We start from the raw sequence: 27,537 nt of genomic DNA on the forward strand, positions 1-27,537 counted from the left end.
GCAGCAAAACACAACATGGGGCTGCGGGTTGGGAATGGGGGGCACCGGCCGGGACGTGGGGGGCAGGGCTGGTTTTCCAGGGACCCCTCGCCCGGGGCGGAGATGCGGCCACCTCTGGGGAAGAGCGCTGGGGGCCGGTGTGAACGGGGATCCCTGGCACTCCACCCTGTGCCAGTCTGACAGGACGTGGAGGGGATCCCGGCTCTGTCCCGGACTCCTGGGTTCCCACCATGCCCCTGCGGATGGGGGTTGCCCCGGGGTGGGGGCGGGGTAACTCGCAGGCTTTCGCCACGGCCCCCTCTCTAACCGTCTGTCTCCCCCCCCCCGCAGGACCAGTGCGCCCCCCCCCCCGCAGTATGGCTGGGGCCTAGCCCCCCCCTCCCTAGCCCCACCTACTGGTCTGAGTCATATGCACCCGGAGCGGGGCCCAGCCAATGAGAGAGTGGAGACGAGGCTCCTCCCACTGCGGTGAGTGATTGACGCCCCATATTGCCCGGCTTCCCCATAGACCTTCCCCCGCCGCCCTTGGGATGGGATGTTGCTGGGGGGGGCACTCAATGGGGGGTGCTGTGCTGCGGGGGGGGCCCTGGGGGGGACCCTGTGCTGTAGGGGGGGCTCAGGGGGGGACCTGGGCTGGGGGCTCCGTGTTGTTGGGGGGCATCACGTTTTGTCTCTTGTCCATTTGAATCATTACAAGGCCCAGGGCGCGTGGCCATGGGTCGGAGCCTGCCCCGGGGCACCCTCCTGACCCCCAGCTGGGCTGCCCCAGCCTGGCCCCCCAGCCTCTCACCCCGTCCCGCTGTGCCCTCCCTTCCTGTCCCGTGCCCGGTCCTGCCCACTCTGCGCAAGCTCCGGCCCGTTGCATCAGCCCGTCCTGCCTTGGGCAACCCCTGGGCGTAGCCGTGGGGCGGGGGGCCGCTTCCACCCCGAACCCTCCTGTCGTCGCAAGCTCGGCCCCTGTGGGGGGGAGACGCAAAGGTAGGAGCGTGGGGACCACCCCACAAGAAAGCCCCAGCCCCCAACTCGTCCCCCAGCTGCAAGTGTGCGGCTGTTCACTACCCCCACGTCACGCCCCAGAGGTGGCCGCATCTCGGCGCCAGGCGAGGGGTCCCTGGGTAACCGGCTGCCCCAGAGGTGGCCGCATCTCGGCGCTGGCTGAGGGGTCCCTGGGTCACCCGCCGCCCCGCCCCAGAGGTGTCCGCATCTCGGCGCTGGCTGAGGGGTCCCTGGGTCACCCGCCGCCCCGCCCCAGAGGTGGCCGCATCTCAGCGCCGGGCGAGGGGTCCCTTGGTCACCCGCCGCCCCGCCCCAGAGGTGGCCGCATCTCAGCGCCGGGCGAGGGGTCCCTGGGTCACCCGCCGCCCTGCCCCAGAGGTGGCCGCATCTCGGCGCCGGGCGAGGGGTCCCTGGGTCGCCGGCCGCCCCGCCCCAGAGGTGGCCGCATCTTGGCGCCGGGCGAGGAATCCCTGGGTCACCTGCCGCCCCGCCCCAGAGGTGGCTGCATCTCAGCGCCGGGTGAGGGGTCCCTGGGTCGCCGGCCGCCCCGCCCCAGAGGTGGCCGCATCTCGGCGCCGGGTGAGGGGTCCCTGGGTAACCGGCTACCCCACCCCAGAGGTGGGTGCATCTCGGCACCAGGCGAGGGGTCCCTGGGTCACCCGCCACCCTGCCCCAGAGGTGGCCGCATCTCGGCACCAGGCGAGGGGTCCCTGGGTCGCCGGCCGCCCCACCCCAGAGGTGGCCGCATCTCAGCGCCGGGCGAGGGGTCCCTGGGTCACCCGCCGCCCCGCCCCAGAGGTGGCCGCATCTCGGCGCCGGGCGAGGGGTCCCTGGGTCACCCGCCGCCCCGCCCCATAGGTGGCCGTATCTCGGCGCCGGGCGAGGGGTCCCTGGGTCGCCAGCCGCCCCGCCCCAGAGGTGGCCGCATCTCAGTGCCGGGCGAGGAGTCCCTGGGTCACCCGCCACCCCGCCCCAGAGATGTCCCCATCTCGGCGCCGGCTGAGGAGTCCCTGGGTCACCCGCCGCCCCGCCCCAGAGGTGACCGCATCTCAGCGCCGGCCGAGGTGTCCCTGGGTCACCCGCCGCCCCGCCCCAGAGGTGGCCGCATCTCGGCGCCGGCTGAGGGGTCCCTAGGTCATCCGCCGCCCCGCCCCAGAGGTGGCCGCATCTCGGCGCCAGGCGAGGGATCCCTTGGTCACCCGCCGCCCCGCCCCAGAGGTGGCCGCATCTTGGTGCCGGGCGAGGGGTCCCGGGGTCGCCGGCTGCCCCGCCACAGAGGTGGCTGCATCTCGGCGCCGGGTGAGGCGTCCCTGGGTCGCCGGCTGCCCCGCCCCAGAAGTGTCCGCATATCGGCGCCGGGCGAGGGGTCCCTGGGTCGCCGGCCGCCCCGCCCCAGAGATGTCCCCATCTCGGCGCCGGCTGAGGAGTCCCTGGGTCACCCGCCGCCCCGCCCCAGAGGTGACCGCATCTCAGCGCCGGCCGAGGTGTCCCTGGGTCACCCGCCGCCCCGCCCCAGAGGTGGCCGCATCTCGGCGCCGGCTGAGGGGTCCCTAGGTCACCCGCCGCCCCGCCCCAGAGGTGGCCGCATCTCGGCGCCAGGCGAGGGATCCCTTGGTCACCCGCCGCCCCGCCCCAGAGGTGGCCGCATCTTGGTGCCGGGCGAGGGGTCCCGGGGTCGCCGGCTGCCCCACCACAGAGGTGGCTGCATCTCGGCGCCGGGTGAGGCGTCCCTGGGTCGCCAGCTGCCCCGCCCCAGAAGTGTCCGCATATCGGCGCCGGGCGAGGGGTCCCTGGGTCGCCGGCCGCCCCGCCCCAGAGGTGGCCGCATCTCAGCGCTGGCTGAGGAGTCCCTGGGTCACCCGCCGCCCCGCCCCAGAGGTGGCCGCATCTCGGCGCCGGGCGAGGGGTCCCTGGGTCACCCGCCACCCCGCCCCAGAGGTGGCCACATCTCGGTGCCGGGCGAGGGGTCCCTGGGTCGCCGGCCGCCCCACCCCAGAGGTGGCTGCATCTCAGTGCCGGGCGAGGGGTCCCTGGGTCACCCGCCGCCCCACCCCAGAGGTGGCCGCATCTCAGTGCCGGGCGAGGGGTCCCTGGGTCACCCTCCCCGCCGGGCCCTGCCTCCAGCACCTCAGCTGCCCCGTGGCAGGACACGCCCCACGTCCCCCGCGCCGCCTGCCACCACCTCTCCCGGCATGGTGGCCACTGACAGGCAGCATGGCCCACACCCGGAGGTGCCCTCCCAGCACGGGCAGACTCGCACGGACATGCTCGTGCAAGTGCTGGCATGGACGCTCAGGCCCCCGCGCGCTCAGGGGTGGAGGTTCGGGCACATGCCCAGGGGCAGCCGTGGTGCCCATGCCGCCGGGTCGCTGCCAAGATCACACGTGTTACAGGGACCCTGCCCGGCCCCGTGCCCCCTGCCGCCCCTTTGCATGGGCGCCCGCACTCGTGAACTGTCTCTGTCTCTCGCACGCCCCCGTGTCTCTCGCACACGGGTGGGTACTTGTGGGCACGGCTCGGGACACACGCTAGTAACCCTGCTGCCCTTGCGCACGTCTCTCGTGTGTGGTCGCACACCGGGCACCGACGTGACACACAATCCCTGGCACTCTCGCTTTCCCTGTCCCCCACCCCCGGCCCCGCCCCCCCAGCAGCCGCCTGGCGCGGGGCCTGGCAGCTGGAAAGGCGTGGGGCCGGCGGGGGGGCGGGAGGTTCCTCTGCGTAATCGTTAACGGGGAGAACAAATGAATCACGCTCCCACGCCCACCCCCCTCCGCCCCCAAAGACCGCAGGCCCCCCCCCCGCCCCGGCCACCATGACCTTAAAAGGCTCCACGCCGGAGTTAACCCCACGCTCCATCCAGCCACGCGCTCGGCCGGTGCCCCTCACTCCCGACCCACAGCCCCCCCCACAGCTCGGCCGGTGCCCCTCACTCCCGACCCACAGCCCCCCCCACAGCTCAGCCGGTGCCCCTCACTCCCGACCCGCAGCCTCCCACCCCTTCCCCCTTCCCCCCCCCCATACCCCTCAGTCCAGAACCACAATCGAGCAATATTAACCCATCATTTGCCAGCATTTGAGTGAGTAGCTCAGTGCAGTTGTTCAGTGTCCCATGGGGCGCTAGGGGGCACTGTGGGGCAGGGAGCAGGGCAGGGGGCTCAGGGGGCGCTCTTCCCCGGCAGGCCAGGCTGTCCCCAGGGCGGCGCTAGGGGGCACTGGGGGGCAGGGAATGGGGCAGGGGGCTCAGCAGGGGGCGCTCTCCCCTGGCAGGCAATGGGTTAAAGGGACGGTGGAGGTGCTGATTTCCCACACTGCCCTGTGGGGCTGAGGGAGGGGCTATGGGGCTTTGACTCAGCCGCTCCCCCGCCAGCGCCCCCCAAAACCAGCCCTGCCCCAAGCAGAGCCTGGACCGTGAGAAGGCCAGAATTGGGGTGGAGTGGCAGGGGGGTTACGCCCTGATTTCCCTGTGATGCTTGATGGGATGCGGGCGGTGCCCAGATACCGTGGTGATGGTCCCGGGGTGAAACCCTCACACCGCTGTTCAGTGATTCCCATTTGTGTGTGGTGTTGTTTGTGTTAGTGTGTTGCCCCTGTGTGTGTGCTTGTGCATGCAGTTGTGTGTCCTGTGTATGATATTCTCTCTGGGGTCGTGTCTCGTGTGTGGGGCTGTGACTCAGTGTGAGTGTGTGTGTGTTCGTGTTTCCTGTGTGAGTGATTGTGCAGGTGTGGGATTGTGTTTTTTGTATGTGTTGTTTGTGACATTGGGTGTGTCATTGTGTCTCACTGTGTGTGGGTCTCCCTAGTGTGTGCGTTGGTGATAATGTGTGTGTGGCTGTGGCTCTGTGTGTGGGTCTCCTGGCATGTGTGTCTGTGAAATTGTGGGTGTGTGGTTGTGTCTCTTGTGTGAGTGATGTTGCATTTGTATGGTTGTGTCTCTTGTGTCTGTGATACTGTGGGGGAGGGTTGTGTCTCACTTTGTGGTTCTGGAGGTGTTTGGGTGTGGCTGTTCCTCTGGCATATGTGTGGTTGTGTCTCAGTGTGTGGCTCTGAGTGTGTGAGTCTCCCAGCATGTGTGTGTCTGTGATATTGGGTGTGTGGTTGTGTCTCCTGTGTGAGTGATTTTGTGTGTGGTTATGTCTATTGTGGCTGTGCTATTGTGCGTGGGGCTGTGACTCAGTGTGTGTGTGTTTGTGTTTCCTGTGTGAGTGATTGTGCATGTGTGGGATTGTGTTTCTTGTGTGAGTTGTCTGTGATATTGGGCGTGTGGTTGTGTCTCTCTGTGTGCGGCTCTCTCTGTGTGTGGGTCTCCCTAGTGTGTGTGTGTGTGTGTGTGATGTCTTCCCGGTGTGTATGTGATATTGTGTGTATGTGTGGTTGTGTCTCAAAGCGTGGCTCTGTGTCTGTGCAGCTCTCCCAGTGTATGTGCCCGCCTCTTTCTCTAGGGCAAGAAGCAGGGAAGCGAGGGTGGGGGGCGGGATTCCCGGGGGGCGGGCTGGATTGGGTGGGAGCTGTGTGGGGCAGGGCCCCAGGATTCCCAGGGGGCGGGCTGGATCAGGTGGGAGCCATGGGGGGCAGGCTGGGGGGGCTGGGAGCCTTGTGGGGCAAGGCCGGGAGGAAGAGGGGGGCGGGGAAGGGGGGATGATGTCACCCCGGCTCTTTAAACGGGACGGGGCGGGGGCAGCTGAGTCACGGTGTGTCCGTGGGGCTGGGCCCCCCCACAGCGGCGGGCGGGGGGGGGCCCCGGGCTGGGGGGGGCGGGAGGAGGAGCCGGGCGGGCGCCGGAGCCAGTTGGGAGCCGGCAGCCGGCGAGTGTGGCACACGGAGCGTCTGCCCGTCCGTCCATCCGCAGCGACCCCCCCCAGGAGGGGCCTGGGACCCACACGCGCCCCCCTGTCCCCCCCCCAGCCGGCTGGAAGGGGCACCGGGCGCCTGCCCCACGGAGGCCAGGAGGTAAGGCCGGGCCGGGAACCCTCCCCACGCGCCGCCACGGCCGTGTGCGACTGTGTCTCCCTCGTGGGGGCACCGGGTGTGAGTCGAGTGCAGGTGACGGGACCCCCCCAGGCCTCCGGGGTCTGTGACTTTGCGGGGTGTGATTGTGTGGAGGGAGTGAGGGAGTGTGTGTGTGTGTGTTTCAAAGGATGGTGTGTGTGTGTGTGGGGGTGATTGTGTGTGTCTCAAAGGCCAGTGTGTGTGTGTGTCTTGACAGTGTGTGTGTGGGGGGTGATTGTGTGTGTCTCAAGGCCTGTGTGTGTGTGATTGTGTGTCTCAAAGGCCAGTGTGTGTGTGTGTGTGTGTCTTGACAGTGTGTGTGTGGGGGGGTGATTGTGTGTGTCTCAAACGCCTGTGTGTGTGTGTCTTGACTGTGTGTGTGTGTGATTGTGTGTCTCAAAGGCCAGTGTGTGTGTGTGTCTTGACAGTGTGTGTGTGTTTGTGGGTGATTGTGTGTGTCTCGAAGGCCAGTGTGTGTGTGTGTGTGTGTGTGTGTTTTCACAATGTGAGTGTGTGTGTGTGACTCAAAGGACAGTGTGTGTGTCGACAGTGTATCTGTGTAAGTACAGTGTGATTGTGTGTGTGTGTGTGTGTGTGTTTTGTGTTTGGGGGAGAGAGATGGTGTGCGCGTCTGTGACTGTGTGGCCTCCCACTGCCAGGCTGTGATTTTTGTCTCTCTCCAGTGTGTTGTGTGTGGTTGTGTTTCTCTTCGACTCGCATGTGACTCCTGTGTGTTGTGAGTTTGTCCGTCTCTAGTGTGTGATTTTTGTGTCCAGTGAGACAGTACTGGGAAGGTGCGTGTGTGACTTTCTCTTGCCGGTGTCTCTGGTGTGTGGTTGTGCAGTTGTGCGTCCCAAATGTGTGCGTCTCTCTCTGCCGTGTCCTTGTGTGTCCCCCAGCGTGTGCGTAGGGCGCAGAGTGGAGTGTTTTGTTGTGGGTAGCCGTTACAAGACGGTTGTACCCAGCATGTTAGCATGGTGTTTGTGTGTGTGTGCGCGGGTTGGGGGGGCTGGAAATTTGCCATGTCCCCGCCCCCCCACACACACGTGAAGGAGGGAATCCCAGAGCTATTAACCCTTGGGGGGCCAAGGACTTCCTGACTGCTGCCCCCCCCCAGCCCCCTGCTTCCCAGTCCGGGCATGTGTGTCACTGTGTCATGGAGGGGTCTGCCCGTGTGTGTCACTGTGTGTGTGTGTCATGGTGGGGGGGGTCTGCCTGTGTGTGTGTGTCCCTGTGTGGGTCTGCCGCTGTGTGTGGGTCTGCCCGTGTTTGTGACAGTGATTGTGTGTCACCGTGTTTGTGTCACTGTGTAGGTCTGCCGATGTGTGCAGGTCAGCCCTTGTGTATGACAGTGATTGTGTGTGTATGTCACTGTGTGTGTGTGACTGTGGGAGGGGTCTGCCCGTGTGTCACTTTGCCCCGTGTGTATGGCTCTGCCTATATATGGCTCACTCTGTGTGTGTGAAACAAAGTTTGTGTGTGTGGGTCACGGGGCGTGTGAGTCTGCCAGTGTGTGTGTGTGTGTGTGTGTGTGTGTGTGAAATGCTGTGTCTGTGCCTGTCTGTGTCACTGTGTCTGTGTGTCACCGTGTCGGGGGCCTGTCCTTGTGTGTGTGTAACAGTGATTCTGCGGGGGGGTGTCTGTGTGTGTGACCCTGTGTGTGTCTAGGTCACCGTGTGACACCTTGCGGTATTGTGTGCGGTGCTGTGTGTGTGTCTCTCTCTCATGGTGCCGGGTTGCCGTGGGATGCTGCCTGTGTGTGATGCCGGGTGTGTCTCTCTCTGTGGCCGGTTGTGTGACGCCGGGGGGTGGGGGGTGCGGGTCTGGGGCGGTTTTGCTCCCTGCGCACGTGGGTTTCCAGGCGGCTGACTCAGCGCGGACGTGACTCTGACCCCCGAGGGGGTGGGGGTTCCCCGCTGCCTGTCGTCAGTGAATCTTCCCCCGTTCCCCGGGGGGGTTCTCAGGCCCAGGCGGGCTGGATCCCCCCACCCCCGGGGGGCCAGGCTCGGCTTTCACTATTAAAGCCACGCAGCCGGATTCACGGCAGCCGTGCGAGGGGATGCACGGGGGAGGGGGGCTGGGTGGCCGGAGTGCAGGGGGGACAGCTCGGAGCATGCGGGGGGGGGGCAGGTTTGGATTGTGGGGCCCCCCATGGGGATGCATGGGGAGGGGCTGGTCGGGGAGGGGGGGTGTACTCCCAGCTGTGTGCGTTCACATGGGCGTTCCTTTCGGTGCACGCATGCGTGTCTGGCTCCATGCGTGCGAAGGTCTCCGTGCGGGGAGGGAACCCCCCACCCCAGCACTCCCCCACCTCTGACACATAGAAGGAGGCGGAGCCAATACAGGCCCCTCCCCCTAGTGCTGCCAGGCCCCACTCCCCCGCCCCATGCGCGCACACGCGGATCAGCCCCTTGGGGTCCCCCTCCTCCTAGTGCCCCGTTTCCCCTTGCACGGCACTGCGGCCACACGCGCACCTTTGCCCACGTTCACTCCCCCTTCACTCACACTCGGCTGCGTGCACTCTCGCCGACACACGCAAGGCTCAGCACGTTTGCACACCCACACCCGGACAGATGTGCGGCCTCGCTGGCTTGTGCATGGCTCTGCTCACGCCCAGGTGCACTGGCCACACACGCGCTTGGTCACTCACACCTACCGGTGCCCCTCATGTGCACAAGTGTGCACACGCGCCCTGACAGCTGCATCGGCCCACACATTCTTATGTGCACCTGCCCACCCAATAACTGACGTCTGCACCCATCACCTGGTCTCGCACACTTGGCAAGACCCACTGCCACGCACAGTCAGTTGTGCACGCACATTTGCACATGCGTGCTTTCAGCTGCACCGACATACCCGTGCCACTCTCCTCCCATGCAGGGTCACTTTTGCACAGGGGTGCACTCTTTTGCACAGGGGTGCACGGTCACTGTGGCACACTCATTTGCACGGCCCGTGCTGTCGGCAGCCGGTTTGCATGCATGTTTCGCTTTGGCACGCTCACGCTCGCGTGCACGGCCTCAACTGCCCATTTGCACATTCCCCTCTCACAACCATCTGCCCTTGCACACTCACTTGTGCATGCTCTCGCACGCCAGTGTATCACTACCCCCCCTGCCCCCCCCCCCCGGCCCGCGTGAGTCAGGGCGGCTGCTTCCCTTTTCTAGTAAAGGCAGAACTGAGACAGGAACCCGGGGCTGCTTCGGAGAATGTAGCCGTGAAGGGGAAGGAAGAGGGTCATTTCCCAGCCCCACCCCCGGGAACTCCCCCGGCAACTGGCAACGGGGCAGGGTGGGCACTGTCATCTCTAGGGGGCGCCCATCCGGCCCCATGGCTCGGGGGGGCAGGCAGTGGGGCACGGGGAGGTGCCCTCGTCCTTCCTGGCAGCCGCCGGCAGGCACGGCTCGGCTTCCCGGCCGGCGTGGGCGGGACGGAGATTCCCTCCGTCAGGCGCGGCGGGGTGGGGGCGGGGCGGCCCGGCTGACTCCGCCCACGCCCGGAGCCGCCGCCGCCGCCAGGGCTCACAGGGAGCCCGGCCGGTCACTAGTGCCACGCCCCAGAGCGAGAGGGTGGGAGGGCCTGCTGCCACCTACTGGGGTGTGTGTGTGTGTGTGTGTGTGTGCGCGCGCGTTCACACAGCGCTGCCCCCGGCTGGTGTGTGTGTGTGTGTGCGTGTTCATGCAGCGCTGACCCCTGCTGGTGTGTGTGTGTGTCCAGCTGTTTGCACAGAAAGTGGTTTCCTGTGGGCCCATCTCCCCCCCCCCCTTCGCCGCCGCCTTGGCTCCCCCGTTCAAGCCCTCACCCCCCTGTCGTGCCCCCCAGGTGTGGCAGCCCACGGCCAGTGGGACGGGATGTGAATAAACCGTCACGGGGGGGAGCGAGAGCGTCTGACACGGGCATCGTGCCGCACAATCCCCCTGCACACTTCCTCTCACACACGCGTCATGGGCCAGCCCCGAAATTCCCACAGCACAGGATGGGCCATGACGACAACGGGCCGGGGGGGGGGGGAGGTGGGAGTGCGTGTGCCCAGCTGGGCTCGGAGCGATCACATGTGTAAACGGGCAGCTCACAAGCGTGCCGCCGTGCACAAGGAGCTCATGCGCGCGCGTGTGAAAGTGAGAGGCAGAGTCGGGGGGCCTCGAGTGCATGGCGTGGCCCCGGCACACGTGTCACCGGCGGGTCTGTGTTGTTGGCGTGTCCACGTGTGACAGGCAGGGCCGTGCATCATTGATACACGTGGTTGGCGTGCTGGAGCGTCCGTGTGCCATGGGTGTCGCATGTCACTGGTGTGTGCCGGGTGCCAGCTGGCGCCCCAGGGTCTCCCCTGGGAGCGTACGTTGCCCCCCCCGCTTCCTGCCCCCCCCAGCCGTGTGCGTCACCCGCCGCCAACGTGCCCCACGTCTGTCACCCAACGCCCCCCTGCCCCGCTCCGGTGGAACCAGACGGGGCCGGGTGGCGGGAGGGGGTCGTCTGGGCGGCATCTGTCTGGTGGGACAGGGCCGGGGTGAGTCACGGAGCCAGGGGAGGGGCAGAGCCGGAGCCCCGGCCTCCCCCCCCCACCTCCCACCTGCTGCACGGGGGTGGGGCTAGGGGTGGCGCCCATGTATGGGTCGTTCGCTGCACTTGTCGCCTGTGACGTCTCGTCCACCCCGTGTGCCTGCCCCACGGCCCCCTGCTGCCCCTAGATCCTGCCCACGGCCCTCCCCCCACTGCTCCTCAGTCCTGCCCCATGGCTCCCGCTGCCCCTCAGCCCTACCCATGGCCCCCCCACCGCTCCTCAGCCTGACCCCACGGCCCCCCCACTGCCCCTCAGTCCCGCCCCACAGCCCCCCCACTGCCCCTCAGCCCTGTCCCATGGCCCCCCCCCACTGCTCCTCAGTCCCGCCCCATGGCTCCCGCTGCCCCTCAGCCCTACCCATGGCCCCCCCACCGCTCCTCAGCCTGACCCCACGGCCCCCCCACTGCTCCTCAGTCCCGCCCCACGGCTCTCCCCAGCTGCTCCTCCTGGTTTGCCCCCCTGAAGCGCCCCCACCTTGGCATCTCAGCAGACTCACCTCATTGGTTGCGTCTTGCTCCGCCCCCGATTCCCATTGGCTCTCCCAGTCCTCGACCCCGCCCCACAGTGACCGTCTGGCGTCCCATTGGTCTCTTGCAGGCTGTGTTAGGGGACGGATGGGGACGATGATTGGCGGCCAGAGGAGGGGCGCCGCGTGATTGGCCGGATTCCTGGAGAGAGTCGCGCAAGAGGTGGGCGGTGGGGGGAGCGGTGGGGTGGAAGGGGTTAACCCCGGCCCTGGGGGCGGAGCCAGGAGCAAAACTGCCCCTCCCCCACAGACATTGGGTCTCAGTTGGGCTGCCCTGACCCCCATGAACCCCATCCTGGCCTGGACCCCCCCCATTAACTCTCTCCTGGCCTGGACCCCCCCCATTAACCCTCTCCTGGACCCACTCCCCCCCATTAACCCCATCCCGGCCTGGACCCCCCCCATTAACTCTCTCCTGGACCCACTCCCCCCCATTAACCCCATCCCGGCCTGGACGCCCCCCATTAACCCTCTCCTGGACCCACTCCCCCCCATTAACCCCATCCCGGCCTGGACCCCCCCCCATTAACCCTCTCCTGGACCCACTCCCCCCATGAACCCCATCCCAGCCTGGTCCCCCCATTAACCCTCTCCTGGACCCACTCCCCCCATTAACCCCATCCTGGCCTGGACCCCCCCATTAACCCTCTCCTGGACCCACTCCCCCCCATTAACCCCATCCCAGCCTGGTCCCCCCATTAACCCTCTCCTGGACCCACTCCCCCCATTAACCCCATCCTGGCCTGGACCCCCCCATTAACCCTCTCCTGGACCCACTCCCCCCCATTAACCCCATCCCAGCCTGGACTCCCCCCCATTAACCCTCTCCTGGACCCACTCCCCCCCATAAACCCCATCCCGCTCTGGACCCCCCCATTAACCCTCTCCTGGCCTGGACCCACTCCCTCCCTCCACACATTAACCCCAGCCTGGCCTGGACCCACGCCCTTCCCCCCAAGAGCAGTTTTGGGGAGGGGACCCAAACCTTTAGCTCTGTAGTTGGGAGAGGAGTTGGGGCAGCAGGGAAGGGGTCTGTACAGGGGAGTCCTCTGCAGGCAGCCCTCCCGCACCCCACCCCCCAAACACAGCCCCCCCCAAGCCATTTCTGCCCCCACCCCTTTCCCCCCAAGCTCATCCAACTCGCTCCCCTCCTGCTGAGGTGATTCTACCCCCTCCCCTCCCCCCTTCCCCCCTTCCCCCTTCCCCCCTCCCCTGAGGTGATTCTACCCCCTCCCCTCCCCCTTCCCCCCTCCTCCATGAGGTGATTCGACCCCCTTCCCCTCCCTTCCCCCCTCCCCCCTGAGGTGATTCTCCCCCCTCCCACCTTCCCCCTTCCCCCTGAGGTGATTCTACCCCTCCCCTCCCCCTCCTCTCCCCCTGAGGTGATTTTACCCCCTCCCCTCCCCCTTCCCCCTCCCCCCTGAGGTGATTCTACCCCCCTCCCCCTTCCCTCCCCTCCCCCCTGAGGTGATTCTACCCCCTCCCCCGAGCTGGCTCTGCCCCCATGGCTGACCCCCGCTCTCCCCACAGTGGTGTATGAGGCTGTGAGGACTCCCCACGGCACCGGGGGAGTCTCAGCCAGGAGGAGCCGCGGGGGGCGCCCGTCGCTCGCACCCCCGGGGGGGCGGAGGGGGGGACAGAGGCATCCAGCACAGCAGAAGTGGTGAGGCCCGGGGAGGGGGAGGCAGGTGGGGGAGGGGATGTCGGGGCCGGAGGGAGGAGGGACGGGGAGGATGTCGGGGGAGGGGATGTTGGGGCCGGAGGGAGGAGGGACGGGGAGGATGTCGGGGGAGGGGGAGGGGATGTCGGGCGGGAGGGAGGAGGGCCGGGGGGGGGAGGTCGGGGGAGGGGATGTCAGGGCTGGAGGGAGGAGGGACGGGGAGGGGAAGTTGGGACAAGAGGGAGGAGGGCCGGGGGGGAGGTCGGGGGAGGGGAAGTCGGGGCCGGAGGGAGGAGGGACGGGGAGGGGAAGTTGGGACAAGAGGGAGGAGGGATGGGGGGGACGTCGGGGGAGGGGATGTCGGGGCCGGAGGGAGGAGGGACGGGGAGGGGATGTCAGGGGATGCGAGTGGGGCAGGTGGCAGGAGGCTTTGGGGAAGGGATATCAGGGATGGGGGAGGGACGGGGGGGGATGGCGGCGTTGGGGAGTCAGGGGGCACCGGACAGGTGCCCTGCCCCGTATGCCCCGCCCCTGCCCCCCGTCGGGGGGGGTGGGCGGACCCTGGGGGGCACCATCTAACCCGCCCCCCGTCTCCGGCAGGCTGGATGCATCGCACCGTGGAACAGCTGGGGGGCCGGGCCGGACGGGATCCCTTCGCTCTCAGCAGCCTGACCTGCAGCGGGGCCTGGAACCCCTGCCACCCCCGCCCATGGCTCCCGGGCGGCAGGTGAGTCCGCGGGACCCCGCCCGTCCTGGGGGGTGCCCCGACTGCCAGCGGGGCAGAGACCCAGCAAACTCATGGCATGGGGGGGTCACTGAAGTGGCTGGAACTGGCGCCCCCTAGCGGGGACAGGCCCCTGCCCCGTTCCCCGCCCCCCTGGGCCGGCCAGTCCCCGCCCTGGGGCCGGGTGGGAGCCGGCACCCCCGAGAGGGGGCAGGCCCCGGGCCCCAAACCTCCGCCCTCCCCCTCGCTCTGTCTCACCGTGTCCTCCTTCCATGTCCCCCAGGTGCTCTGCCAGCATCGGACAGTCCCAGCTGCCCCCACATCTCCCGTCACCTCATGGCACTAACATCGGGCACCCCAACAAACCCTATTTCCCCTCTGGGTAAGTGTTGCTGCTCTGGATCTCCGGACGTAGGGCGGGGGAAGCCCCGCCCGGAGCCGGGGAGAGAACCCAGGCGTCCTGGCTCCCCGCCCGCCCCCGCTCTAACCACCAGCCCCCGCTCCCCTCCCAGAGCTGGGGAGAGAACCCAGGCGTCCTGGCTCCCAGCCCCCTCCTGCTCTAACCGCTAGACCCCAGGGAGAGAACCCAGGCGTCCTGGCTCCCAGCCCCCTCCTGCTCTAACCGCTAGACCCCGCTCCCCTCCCAGAGCTGGGGAGAGAACCCAGGCGTCCTGGCTCCCAGCCCCCTCCTGCTCTAACCGCTAGACCCCGCTCCCCTCCCAGAGCTGGGGAGAGAACCCAGGCGTCCTGGCTCCCAGCCCCCTCCTGCTCTAACTGCTAGACCCCACTCCCCTCCCAGAGCTGGGGAGAGAACCCAGGCGTCCTGGCTCCCAGCCCCCCCCCCCGCTCTAACCAGCAGCCCCCGCTCCCCTCCCAGAGCCGGGGAGAGAACCCAGGTGTCCTGCCCCGCCCCCGCGCGCCTGACAGGGTCCCTGCCGCCCCGGCAGGAGCTCCGCCCCGCGGCCCCTGCATGGGAAGCTGGAGGCCATCCACGGCTGCGTCCAGGCCCTGCTGCGGGACCCGGTGCAGCCGCAGCTGTGGGAGCAGCTGGGGCAGATCTACGAGTCGGAGCAGGAGTGGGAGGAGGCCGTGCGGTGCTACCAGAATGCGGCTCGCTACCAGCGTGACTATGGCGACTACAGCGAGATCAGCGCCCGCATCGGGCGGCTGCAGCAGGTGGGGCCAGCCCCGGGGGCCCCTCGCACGGGGCGCAGGGGGGTCCATTGCACTGACGGGGGGGCGGGGCCCATTGCCCGGGTCGGCCGTGGCGGTTCTGGGCTGCCCACCCTGGCGCGACTTTGTCCCCAGATTTCGGGCGGCTTCGGGTTCCCGCGTGAGAACAGGAGCGGGCCAGGGACGCCGTGCGAAACCCGGCCGCTTTCACCAGGGCAGCGAGAGAAAATCCCCATCCGTGTTCACCGACGCGTTCACCCGCGCTTCCGTCGCACGCCCAGCCTCGGCGGCGCGTGTCCTCGGAAGGCACCGCGTTCCCCGGGGCCGCGGGGCGGGGGCTGAGATCCCCGGAATCGGCCGGCGAGGGAAAGACGTTTGGGGGCGAGCGGCCCGTCGGCGCTTTCTCTCCCCTCCGTAGGAGGAAGCGGAGGCCAGCCCGCCGGGGCGCCCCACGGATGGGCGGCGGGGGGTGGGACGAGGCAGGGCCCGGTGCCCCAATGGGGCGGGGGGCACCGGGCCGCCAGGGAGGCAGCCCTCGCTCCGGGATCAGAAGTGGAGCTCACCCGATTTCGGCTCCCCTTTACTCTGACCCCGGGCTCGGCGGCTTTCAGAAATCACGCCCGGGAAGCTGCGGGGGGGGGATTGGGAAGGGGTCCGGCTAGCGGATCTTTTTGGTTTTGAAATCTCCTGCAGTGCCGAGCTCAGGTCAGGCGTGCGCCCCGGCTCCGGGGCTCTGCCTTTTCCACCCCCAAAGCCAGGCTGGCGAGCAAGGGGGGCTGGGCTGAAATTAACCGACCAGAAGAGCGCGGGCTGGATTTGATGAACACGCCGGAGCTGCTGGCGAAGGACCGGGGGGGGGGGGGGGGGCTGGAGGGTCGGGGGGGGCTTGGGGGGGTCATTCTCTCTGGAAATGCCGTCCAGTGACACTGTTGGCTTCTTTGGGGCGCTGGTTTGCAGGGTTTGTCGGGTGCTTGCCTGCTGTGTGGAGTTTGGCAGCACCCGGGTGGGTCCGCTGGCCTGATCGGGGGTGGGGGGCTCTGGGCCGGGCTGGCCCATTGGACGGATGGGGGAGGGGGGTTCTGGGCCGGGCTGGCCCGTTGGACGGATGGGGGAGGGGGGTTCTGGGCCGGGCTGGCCCATTGGACGGATGGGGGAGGGGGGTTCTGGGCCAGGCAGGCCCATTGGACGGATGGGGGGGTACCGGATATCGCTTGTTCTGGTGGGGTTGTGGGTGGGGGTGAGTCTGTCGGGCTCCCCCCCCCCCCGACCCACGTCTCTCCCGCCCCCCTGCCAGGCTCAGCTGTGGAATTTCCACTCGGGCTCGTCCCATCACCGGAGCAAGGCCCTGCCCCCCTGCAGCAGGTGTGGAACCTCCTGCACCTCGAGGTGAGCAGCTGGGGGGTGCCCTTGGGGGGGGACCTGCGGGGGGACTGGCGGGGAGGGGAGTCCCCAGGGGCGGGGGGACCTGCGGGGGGGACACTGGTGGGAGAGGGGAGCCCCTGGGGGCGGGGGGACCTGCGGGGGGGACACTGGTGGGAGAGGGGAGCCCCCAGGGGCAGGGGGACCTGTGGGGGGGACACTGGTGGGAGAGGGGAGCCCCCGGGGGCAGGGGGACCTGCGGGGGGGACACTGGTGGGAGAGGGGAGCCCCTGGGGGGGGGACCTGCGGGGGGACACTGGTGGGAGAGGGGAGCCCCTGGGGGCGGGGGGACCTGCGGGGGGGACACTGGTGGGAGAGGGGAGCTCCTGGGGGAAGGGGGACCTGCGGGGGGGACACTGGTGGGAGAGGGGAGCCCCCGGGGGCAGGGGGACCTGCGGGGGGGACACTGGTGGGAGAGGGGAGCCCCTGGGGGGGGACCTGCGGGGGGGACACTGGTGGGAGAGGGGAGCCCCTGGGGGTGGGGGGACCTGCGGGGGGGACACTGGTGGGGAGGGGAGCTCCTGGGGGAAGGGGGACCTGCGGGGGGGGACTGGCGGGGAGGGGAGCCCCCGGGGTGGGGGGACCTGCTGGGGGGGGGACTGGTGGGAGAGGGGAGTCCCCGGGGGCGGGGGGACCTGCGGGGGGGACTGGCGGGGAGGGGAGTCCCCGGGGGCGGGGGGACCTGCGGGGGGGGGCTGGTGGGAGAGGGGAGCCCCCGGGGGCAGGGGGACCTGCGGGGGGGGACTGGTGGGAGAGGGGAGCCCCTGGGGGCGGGGGGACCTGTGGGGGAGGACTGGCAGGGAGGGGAGTCCCCGGTGGGCGGGGGGACCTGTGGGGGGGGGCTGTTGGGAGAGGAACCCCTGAGGGGCCCTGCGGGAGGGGGGTGAGGTGGTGGCTGTTGGGGGGGGCTGGGGTTGGTTCAAGGGTGTCGCTCTCACCCCATATCTTCTCCCCCCTCCACCCCAGAAGCGGAATTTCTCAGCCAAGCGCAGCCCCCAGCTGAAGCGGCCGGCGCCCCACATGGAGCCCCCCGTGGTGCAGTCCATTCCCCCCGCCCCGCACCCGCCCCACCCCGGGCACAGCGAGGAGCTGCCCAGCCCCATGAAGAGGAGGAGGAGCGCCAGCCCCGAGCAGGTAGGTGGGGGGCAGGGTGGGAGAGGGGATCCCCGAGGTGCGGGGGTCTCCGCTGAGCTGCCCAGGGCAGAGCCCGTCCCCGCTCACCTCCCCTCTTCCCCCCCAAGCAGAGCGGGAACGGGGCCGGACAGCACCCCCCGGGGGCCCCCCACTACCAGCTGCCCAAGGCCGGGCTGTGGAACCCCCTCCACGGCGACACGTGGGGCCCGAGCGCAAGAACGTGGCCGCGCCGGAGAGACAGGTGACCCCCCGCACCCCCACCTCCTGCAGCCTCCCCCCAGCCAGCTTGCCTTCCCGGGCCCCCTAAGCCAGAGGGGGCAGCCTCCGGGGGAGGGGGGCCTCAGACTCACTGCCCTTTTCAACCCTGGGTCTCTGCTGGGGCTGCCCCCAGCCAGCCGGTCCCCCCCCACAGCCAGCTGGTCCCCGCCCCTGCCCTCCCCCAGCGAGCCAGTCCCCTCCCCCCCCAAGCCAGCCGGTCCTTCTCCCTTCCACCTGGTCCCCTTCCCGCCCCCAGCCAGCCAGTCCCTTCCCCCTCTCCCCCCCTCCCCGAGCCAGCCAGTCCCCCGCCACCCTCCCCCCCAGCTAGCCGGTCCCTCCCCGCCCTCCACCTGGTCCCCTGCCCCCAGCCAGCCCGTCTCCTGCCCCCTCCCCCTTTCCCCCCCTCCCGCCAGTCCCCTCCCCCTCTCCTCCCCTCCCCGAGCCAGCCAGTCCCGTCCCCCTCCGCCCTCCCCCCCCAAGCCAGCTGGTGCCTCCCCCCACCCCCCGCAGCCACCTGGTCCCCTGCCCCATTCCCGCCCCCCTGAGCCGGCCAGTCCCTGCCATGGGGCCGGAGGGGAGCCGGCGCCCCCCAGAGGGGACAGGCCCCGTGCCCCATCCGGAGCCAGCCCCGTCTCTCTCTAACTTTCTCTCTCCCTCCCACAGGAGCCGAGGAATTCGGTCGCTCACCCCTTCCCTTACCCGTCTCCCGCCTACGGCTCGCACCCGCCCCCCCACCGCCTGCCCCCCGGCCCCCGCCCCTCCGGACAGAGCCATGGCTGCCAGGCCCGCCCCACTGGAAGTGACCTTAAAGCCAGCCGAGTTCCCCGGGGGCGGCCGGACCCCAGCACCTCACCAGCCAGCGTCACCTGCGTGCCTTACGCCCCGCGGCCCCCCCCGGCCGGCCCCCCCACCAGCAAGACCCCGCGGGGGGAGCCGGGCCCCAGCTTGGTGAGTGGATGCTGGGGGGGGGACCGGGCTGGGGCAGAGGGGACTAGTCTGGCCTGGGGTGGGGGGCGGGATTCTGGCTAGGGACCTGGTGTCTGGCGGGGCGGGGGGAGCTGCTGCAGCTTGGGGGGTCTGGAGGGTGGTCCTGGTGTCTGGGGGTGGGGGCTGCTTTGCCCCAGCCCAGGCTGCACCCTGATTGGCTGCCGTCTCTCTGTCCATCCCCCCCCCCCCCCCCCCCCGCAGGCTCCTGACCGTTACCAAACCCCGGCACCGGCACCGTCCAGCCCGGCCCCGGAGAGCGTGGAGCGCCCACCCCCTGGCCCCGCCCCCCACCCCTCCTCCAGCCGGCCCTGCGCTCCCCCGCCCCCCTCCTCCGCCAGCCGGGGGCCCCCCGAGCCGGGCCCTCCCCCGCCCCTGCCCTGGCTGAAGGGCCCAGGCGTCCGGGACCAGGGGGAGGGCGCGGCCGGCGGGGACCCCCTGGACGAGATCCTGTTTGGGTGCGGGGGGGAGCCCCAGCTGGGTCCCTGCGACTCGGCCGGGCCCCGGGGGGGCTTCCAGGATTCCACCACCAGCAGCCAGGGGAGTAGGGGGGCCGGGGCACCCCGGGGGGAGGGCGAGCCCAGCCCCCCGCCACCTCCCACCCCCTCCCCGCCCCCTCCCACCTACCGCTGCGCCTTTGCCAAGCAGGAGCCCCCCGGCCCCCCCGAGTTCTGGCTGGAGACGCCCCCCCGCGAAGCCCGGCCGCCAGAGGGCGGGGAGGGGGTCCCCAAGGCCTCCCCCGGCCCTCCAAATACCTCAGGAAACTTCAGGCCCCAGCCGAGCCCTCCGCCCCCACCGCCCAGGGCCTCCTACCCAAAGACACTGCCTCCAGAGCCGGGCCCCCCCCCGGAGACCCCCACCGGGGCGGCCCGGCGCCTCTTCGACTTCCCCGGGCCCCCCCTGGAGGACCAGTTTGAGGAGCCCCCCGAATTCTCCAAGATCCTGCCCGACGGGTTGGCCAACATCATGAAGATGCTGGACGAGTCGATCCGGCGGGAGGAGGAGGAGCGGGAGGCCGGGGCCCCCCCCAGCTTCCCGCCCCCGCCTGCCCCGCTCCTGCCCGGCCCGCCCCCCCTGGCCAGACCAAAGCCGCCGCCGGCCCCCGCGTTCGAGTACCCCAAGCCGGAGCCGCCCCGGCTGTACCCCTTCGGCAAGCGGGAGGAGGCCGGGAAGTGCCCGCCGCCCAGCACGGCCAGTTTGCTGCGGTCGCTGGCCAGCGTGCTGGAGGGGCAGAAGCACGCCTACCGGGCCAAGCCCCCCGCCGGGGCGAAGAAGCCCCCCGCCCCGCCGGTGCCAGCGCCGCCCCTGGCTCCTTCCTCGCCGTTTTCTACCTCAAGCCAGGCCTGGGCTGGGCCCGGCCGGGGTGAGGAGCCGGCGGGGGCCTCGCCGGAGCCCCGGCCCCCCAAGACGGAGTCGGAGGTGCTGGAAGAGATCAGCCGGGCCTGCGAGACGTTGGTGGAACGGGCGGGGCGGGAGCCCAGCCCGGCCCCCCGGCCGCCCACCCCGCCGGCCACGCCGCCCCGGCGGCCGGAGAAGGAGCACCGCCGGCACCGGCGGGCGGGCAAGGACGGGCGGCGGCACCGGCGGGAGGGCAAAGCCCCCAAGGAGAAGAACCGGCAGGTGCTGGGCAACCTGGACCCCCAGCGCACCGACTGCCAGGCGCGGGAGAACGGCGCCCAGGGCGAGGCCGGCAAAGCCGGCAAGCCGCCCCCGCCGGCCGCCCCCCAGCCCGAGCGCCGCCCGCCCGCCCGGAGGGAGGAGGGCCCCGGCCCCGCCGGCGTGTGCCCGGCCGACCTGCTCAAGCTGCGCTCCTTCACCGAGGGGCCCCCCAAGGAGCTCAAGATCCGGCTCATCAAGGTGGAGAGCGGGGACAAGGAGACCTTCATCGCCTCCGAGGTGGAGGAGCGGCGCCTCCCGCTGGCCGAGGTCACCATCAGCCACAGCGCCGCCGAGGTGGTGCGGGCCAGCAAGTGAGTGCCCCCCGCCCGTGCGGCCCCCCGTCGCCCTGCCAGCACCCCCCCGCTCCACCCGGCTCGTACGGCCCCCCCATCGCCCCGCCAGGGCCCCCGTATCCGCCCCCCGGCTCCCCCCCGCCTCTGCGGCCCCTCAATACTCCCTACTGGCACCCCTGCTCTTCCTGCCTGGTCACCCCAAATTCCCCCCTGCCAGAGCACCCAATTCCCCCCCAGCCACACCTCCTCCAGCACCCCCAGATCCCTCCCGGTGGTGCCCCGTCTACCTCCTGCCCCCCCCGAACTCCAGCCCCCCCCAGCGCTCTCATGTACCCCCTCTTGGCACCCCCAGACCCCCACTCAAACCCACCCCCCCCATGGACCCGACACCTCCACATGTCTCCCGGGCCCCCTGGTGCCAGCCGTGTGCCGTAATGGGCGGGGGCGCCCTGGGCCCTGCACCCCAACGGCCTGGGGACAGAGTGGGGTTCAGTGATGGGCAAGGGAGACTCCTAGTGGCCAGTGGGGCTCACTACACCCCCTTCACTGCGGTGATCCTCAGACCCCGGCCCGGGACTCCCACTGCCCCGTAACCCCACACCCCAGCTCCTGGGACGCCCCCTGCCCCATAGCCCACCCACCCCAGCTCCTGGGACGCCCCCTGCCCCATAACTCCCCCACCCCAGCTCCTGGGACGCTCTCTGCCCCATAACCCTGCACCCCAGCCCCTGGGATGCCTTCTGTCCCATAGCCCTCCCTCCTCAGCCCCTGGGACGCCCCCTGCCCCATAACCCCCAGCCCCTGGGACGCCCCCTTTCCCATAACCCCCCAGCCCCAGGACGTGCCCCGCCCCCAACGGGCTCCGTTGTCCCCCCAGGCATGCCAAGGTGAAGGGGAAGTTCAAGGAGTCGTATCTGTCGGCCGCCCAGTCCGTCAAGCCCCTCATCAACACCGAGGAGAAGCTGCCGCAGGACAAAGTCAACCCCCCCACGCCCAGCATCTACGTGAGTGACGCCGCCGGGGCGCGCCCAGCCTGGGCAGCCCAGGGATCTGATTCGGGGCGGGTGGGGTACCGGCTTGGGGGTCTGGGCTGGGGGCGGATGGGGATACCGGAGAGGCCTGGGGGCTGGGGATACCGGAGGGGGCTGGGAGCAGACCGGGGTACAGCGGGGGGCAGGCACACTGGAGAGGCCCAGGGGTCAGGGACGGGGATACCGGAGGGGTCCGGGGGTCAGGGGATACCAGGGGGGGCTGGGAGCAGACGGGGATATCGAAGGGGTCCGGGGGTCAGGGCCAGGGGGGATGGGGTTACTGGGGGGGATGGGGATACCAGAGGGACCCGGGGGGGCCGGGGGTGGATACCGGAGGGACCTGGGGGGGGGGACGGGGATACCAGACGTTTGCTGTTCTCACTCTCTCTCCCCCCGGCAGCTGGAGAGCAAACGCGATGCCTTCTCGCCCGTCCTGCTGCAGTTCTGCACCGACCCCAAGAACCCCATCACGGTCATCCGGGGGCTGGCCGGCTCCCTGCGCCTCAGTGAGTGCCTGGCTGGGGGGTGCAGGGGGGAGCTATGGGGAGGGGAGTGCAGGGGGACTGGGGGCCCGGCCCGTGACTCTCCCGCGGCCGATGTGGACGGGGGGCTCTGAGGGGCCGGGGGCCTGGCCCGTGACGCTCTTCTGCGGATGGGGGGCTCTGGGGAGAAAGGGCCCGGCCCGTGACTCTCTTCTGCGGATAGGGGGCTCTGGGGGGCCGTGGCCTGGCCCATGACTCTCTCCTGTGGCCGATGCGGGCGGGGGGTTCTGGGGAGCCGGGGTCCCGCAGCTGATGTGGGCGGGGGGCTCTAGGAGGCCGGGGGCCCGGCCCGTGACTCTCCCGCGGCCGATGCGGGTGGGGGGTGCTGGGGAGCCGGGGCCCCGTGGCTGATGCGGGCGGGGGGGTCTAGGGGGCCGGGGGCCCAGCCCGTGACTCTCCCGCGGCCGATGCGGGTGGGGGGCTCTGGGGGGCCGGGGGCCCGGCTTGTGACTCTCTCCTGCGGCTGATGCAGGCGGGGGGCTCTGGGGGGCCGGGGGCCCAGCCCGTGACTCTCCCGCGGCCGATGCGGGCGGGGGGTTCTGGGGAGCTGGGGGGCTGGGGGCACAGCCCATGACTCTCCCGCGGCCGATGCGGGCGGGGGGCTCTGGGGAGACGGGGCCCGGCCCGTGACTCTCTCCCGTGGCTGTGTCCCCCCCCAGACCTGGGCCTGTTTAGCACGAAGACGCTGGTGGAGGCCAGCGGGGAGCACGCCGTGGAGGTCCGCACCCAGGTGCAGCAGCCGTCGGACGAGAACTGGGATCTGTCGGGCACCCGCCAGGTGTGGCCGTGCGAGAGCAGCCGCTCGCACACCACCATCGCCAAGTACGCCCAGTACCAGGCCTCCTCCTTCCAGGAGTCGCTGCAGGTCAGTGCGGGGGCAGGGAATGGGGGGCCCGGACCCCGAGCAGGGACGCTTCGTAGGGGGGTGTATCCCTCCGGGGGCGCTCGGCACATCCGGGGGGGGGCCGTATCCCTCCGGGGATGCATCTGGGGGGCCGTATCCCTCCGGGGGCACTCGGCAGGTCTGGGGGAGCCCCATCTCCAGGGGGGTGCCCATGGCAGAGCCCCTGTTTGTGCTGATGGGGGTCTGCATGGGGAGGGGCCTGGTTTGTGCTGACAGTGGTCTGCGTGGGGAGGGGGGGTCTGGTTTGTGCAGATGTGGGCTGCAGGGGGGTCCGGTTTGTGCTGAAGGGGGGCTGCAGGGGAGGGGGCCCCAGTTTGCGCTGACAGGGGCTGCGTGGGGGGGGTTCGGTTTGTGCCGACGGGGGGGGCTGCGTGGGGGGAACCCCAGTTTAATGCACTCTCTCTGGGGCAGGAGGAGAAGGAAAGCGATGAGGAGGATGCGGACGAACCAGACAGCACCACGGAGACGCCCCCCAGGTACGATGGAAGCATGCGGGGGGGAGGGAACTGGGGTGCTCCCCTGCACGCTCTCCCCTGCCTGCTCCTTTATCCTCTGGCCGGGAGGTGGGCCAGTGTTGTGGGGACTGCGGGGGGCTGCGACCCCAATATTGCGGGGGTTGCGACCCCAGTATTGTCAGGGTGGGGGTGCTGTGACCCCCAATATTTAAGGGGGGCTGCGGTCCTGTGCTTGGGGGAGGCTGTGGGGAGATGTGACCCAACATTTGCCAGGCGTTTGAGGGGATTGCAGCTGAGGGGGCCTCACCCCCAGTTTTGGGGCGCTCCAGGGAAGCTGGGGGCGGCGGGGACACGAGCCATTGTTCGGGGCCAGTTGTGACCTCATTCTGTGTGGGGATCGCTCCATGCTCGTTGCGGGAGGGACACGGGGCTTGGGGGGGCAATCCCTGAGCAGAGGAAGAGAGCTGGGGGACCCCGCACCCCCATAAACCCTCTCTCTCCCCAGCAGCAACGCGGACCAGAAATCTCACCAGATCATCAAATTCGGGACCAACATCGATCTGTCCGACGCCAAGCGGTGAGGGGGCGTGGTGGGGGGCATGGGGCAAACCGGGCGGGGAGGGAGGGGGAAGATCTGACCCCCCCACACGCCTGCCCGACTCCTTTGGGGGCACGGGGTGGGTGGGTTTGCAGCACCCCCCTCTGACGGGTGGCCCCCGAGGAAGAGAGGAGGGCTAGGCCAGGTAGGGGGGGAACCGTGGGGAGAGGGAACTCAGTGCGGGGGCTGAGGACGCCGTCTGACAGTCCCCCCGCCCCCCGACTCGCCGCCAGGTGGAAGCCACAGCTGCAGGAGCTGCTGAAGCTACCAGCCTTCATGCGGGTCACCTCGACGGGCAACATGCTGAGCCACGTGGGTCATACCATCCTGGGCATGAACACGGTGCAGCTGTACATGAAAGTGCCGGGCAGCCGGACGCCGGGTGAGCAGGGGGGCAGGGGGCGGAGGCCGGGCCGTGTCGGAGTGTCCTGGAGGTGGGAGTGGGGGTGGGGTCCGTCACCGCTCCATCCCCTTAACGCCCCCCTCCATCCTCTTAACTCTCCCCTTCCGTCCCCTTAATGCCCCCCTCCATCCCCTTAACTCTCCCCTTCTGTCCTCTTAACTTCCCCCCCATCTCCTTAACGCCCCCCTCCATCCCCTTAACTCTCCCCTTCCATCCCCTTAAGGCCCCTCTCCATCTCCTTAACTCTCCCCGTCCATCCCCTTAACACCCCCTCTTGCCTCACATTGCGCGTTGCTCCCCCCCGCAGGCCACCAGGAGAACAACAACTTCTGCTCCGTGAACATCAACATCGGGCCAGGCGACTGCGAGTGGTTCGCGGTGCACGAGCATTACTGGGAGACCATCAGCGCCTTCTGTGACAGGTCGGGGTGGGGCCAGGGCCTTGAGGGCAGGGTCCCAGCCACAGGGGCGGGGCCACAGCCATGGAGGCGGGGCCTTACTGGGAGACCATCAGCGCCTTCCGCGCTGGGTGCTGGGGCTATGGGGGCGGGGCCACAGCTGTGGGGGCGGGGCCATGGGGCTGTATAGGTGACCCCTCCCCTTATGAGTCTCACCTCCCCCCCATACCCCCCCCCGGCAGGCACGGCGTGGACTACCTGACGGGCTCCTGGTGGCCCATCCTGGAGGACCTGTACAAGTCGAATATCCCCGTGTACCGGTTCATCCAGCGCCCCGGGGACCTGGTGTGGATCAATGCGGGCACCGTGCACTGGGTGCAGGCCACGGGCTGGTGCAACAACATTGCCTGGAATGTCGGGCCCCTCACAGGTGCGGGCAGAGGGGCCGGGGGGGCCCTCGGAGGGCGGGACATCAGTGGCTAGGGGGCTGGGCAGCCCAGGAGGAGGGTAGCAGAGGGGGCTGGGGTTCACACTGAGGGACAGTGGGGCAGGGAATCTGGAGCTTGGGCAGGAACCCCTGTCAAGAGCTCCCTGCCTCAAACCATTGACAGATGCAGAGACATCCCTTAGGGGAGGATCTAGGACGAGAGGATGGGAAATGATCAAATACAGGCTGGTCTGATCGGAAACAGTCAAAGAAAAAAGCGTCCGTTCCATTCCATCGTGTAACGGCAGACAGCTGAAAGGAGACACGTTTTTAAAGCCAATGCTAGGAGGCTAAATAACAAGATGGGTGAAGGAGAGTGCCTTGTGGTCAATGAGGAGATTGAGCTCACAGAAGCCTGGTGGAATGAGGATAATCAATGGGACACAGTAATACCAGGGCACCAAATCTATCAGCAGGACAGAACCGGTCGTGCGGGTGGGGGACTGGCACTAGAGGTGAAAGAAAGCGTAGAGTCCAATGAAGTAAAAATCTTAAGTGGACCAAACTGTACCATAGAATCGCTCTGGATAGTAATTCCATGCTCCAGTAATGAGAATATAGCGATAGGGACATGTCACCGACCACCTGGCCAGGATGGTGCGAGTGATTGAAATGCTCAGGGAGATTAGAGAGGCTATTAAAATAAAAAACTCAATAATAATAATGGGGGATTTCAGTTATCTCCGTATTGACAGGGTACCTGTCACCTCAGGACGGGATGCAGAGATAAAGTTTCTTGACACCTTAAATGACTGCTTCTTGGAGCAGCTGGTCCTGGAACCCACCAGAGGAGAGACAATTCTTGATTTAGTCCTAAGTGGAGCACAGGATCTGGTGCAAGAGGTGAATATAGCTGGACCGCTTGGTAATAGTGACCATAATATAATTAAATTTAATATCCCTGTGGCAGGAAAAACACCGTAGAGGCCCAACACTGTAGCATTTAATTTCAGAAAGGGGGACGACACAAACGAGGAGGTTAGTGAAACAGAAATTAAAGGGTACGGTGCCAAAAGTGAAATCCCTGCAAGCTGCATGGACACTTTTTAAAGACCCCATCATAGAGGCTCAACTTCAACATACACCCCAAATTAAAAAAACATAGTAAAAGAACCAAAAAAGAGCTGCCGTGGCTAAACAACCACGTAAAAGAAGCAGTGAGAGGGAAAAAGTCATCCTTTAAAAAGTAGAAGTGAAATCGTAGTGAGGAAAACAGAAAGGAGCATAAACTCTGGCAAGTGAAGGGTACAAATATAATTAGGAAAGCCAAAAAAGAATTTGAAGAACAGCTAGACAAAGCCTCAAAAAGTAATAGTAAATATTTCTTTAAGTACATCAGAAGCAGGAAGGCTGCTAAACAACCCGTGGGGCCACTGGACGATCAAGGTGCTAAAGGAGCACTCCAGGACGATAAGGCCATTGCGGAGAAACTAAATGAATTCTTTGGATCCGTCTTCACGGCTGAAGATGTGAGGGAGAGTCCCAACCCTGAGCCATTCTTTTTAGGTGACAAATCTGAGGAACTGTCCCAGATTGAGGTGCCATTAAGGGAGGTTTTGGGAACAAATTGATAAACTAAACAGTAAATAAGTCACCAGGACCAGATGGTTTTCACCCAAAAGTTCTGAAGGACTCAAATGTGAAATTGCTACTAACTAGAACTACTAATTGTAGTCTGTGACCTGTCATTTAAATCAGTTTCTGGACCAAATGACTGGAGGGTGGCTAATGTGACCCCAATTTTTAAAAAGGGCTCCAGAGATGATCCCGGCAATTACAGGCCGGTAAGCCTGACATCAGTACCGGGCCAACTGGTTGAAACTCTAGTAAAAGAATAAAATTGTCAGACACAGATGAACATAATTTGTTGGGGAAGAGTCAACATGGTTTTAGTAAAGGGAAATCATGCCTCACCAATCTGCTAGAATTCTTTGAGGGGATCAACGAGCATGTGGACAAGGGGGATCCAGTGGATATAATGTGCTTAGATTATCAGAAAGCCTTTGACAAGTCCCTCACCAAAGGCCCTTACGCAAAGTAAGCTGTCGTGGGATAAGAGGGAAGGTCCTCTCATGGATCGGTAACTGATAAAAAGATACAAAACAAAGGGTAGTATAAAGGGTCAGTTTTCAGAGCGCAGAGAGGTAAGTAGTGGTGTCCCCCAGGGGTCTGTTCTGGGACTGGTCCTATTCAACATATTCATAAATGATCTGGGAAAAGGTGGCCACAGTGAGGTGACAATATTTGCAGATGCTACAAAATTACTCAAGATAGTTAAGTCCCAGGCAGACTGCGAAGAGCTACAAAGGGATCTCTCAAAACTGGGTGACTGGGCAACAAAAT

At 67.6% G+C, this 27,537-nt stretch overlaps 1 protein-coding gene across 1 annotated transcript in view; it reads left to right on the forward strand.

The window, feature by feature from the left end:
• Positions 1-418: 418 nt before the first annotated feature.
• KDM6B (lysine demethylase 6B) overlaps positions 419-27,537 on the forward strand; it is a 36,112-nt gene continuing 8,993 nt past the window's right edge. The window contains 20 exon segments of the mRNA XM_074941100.1: positions 419-468; positions 11,144-11,235; positions 12,603-12,735; positions 13,333-13,459; positions 13,740-13,838; positions 14,404-14,632; positions 15,924-15,981; positions 15,984-16,015; positions 17,015-17,182; positions 17,290-17,423; positions 18,104-18,188; positions 18,815-20,394; positions 21,254-21,380; positions 21,808-21,913; positions 22,609-22,814; positions 23,265-23,329; positions 23,814-23,885; positions 24,140-24,288; positions 24,617-24,731; positions 24,950-25,137. Coding sequence (XP_074797201.1) covers positions 13,338-13,459; positions 13,740-13,838; positions 14,404-14,632; positions 15,924-15,981; positions 15,984-16,015; positions 17,015-17,182; positions 17,290-17,423; positions 18,104-18,188; positions 18,815-20,394; positions 21,254-21,380; positions 21,808-21,913; positions 22,609-22,814; positions 23,265-23,329; positions 23,814-23,885; positions 24,140-24,288; positions 24,617-24,731; positions 24,950-25,137 — 3,535 coding nt within the window. The 5' untranslated portion in view covers positions 419-468; positions 11,144-11,235; positions 12,603-12,735; positions 13,333-13,337.

Source organism: Natator depressus, chromosome 28 (genome assembly GCF_965152275.1).
Source record: "Natator depressus isolate rNatDep1 chromosome 28, rNatDep2.hap1, whole genome shotgun sequence".
NCBI classification, from domain to species: Eukaryota; Metazoa; Chordata; order Testudines; family Cheloniidae; genus Natator; species Natator depressus.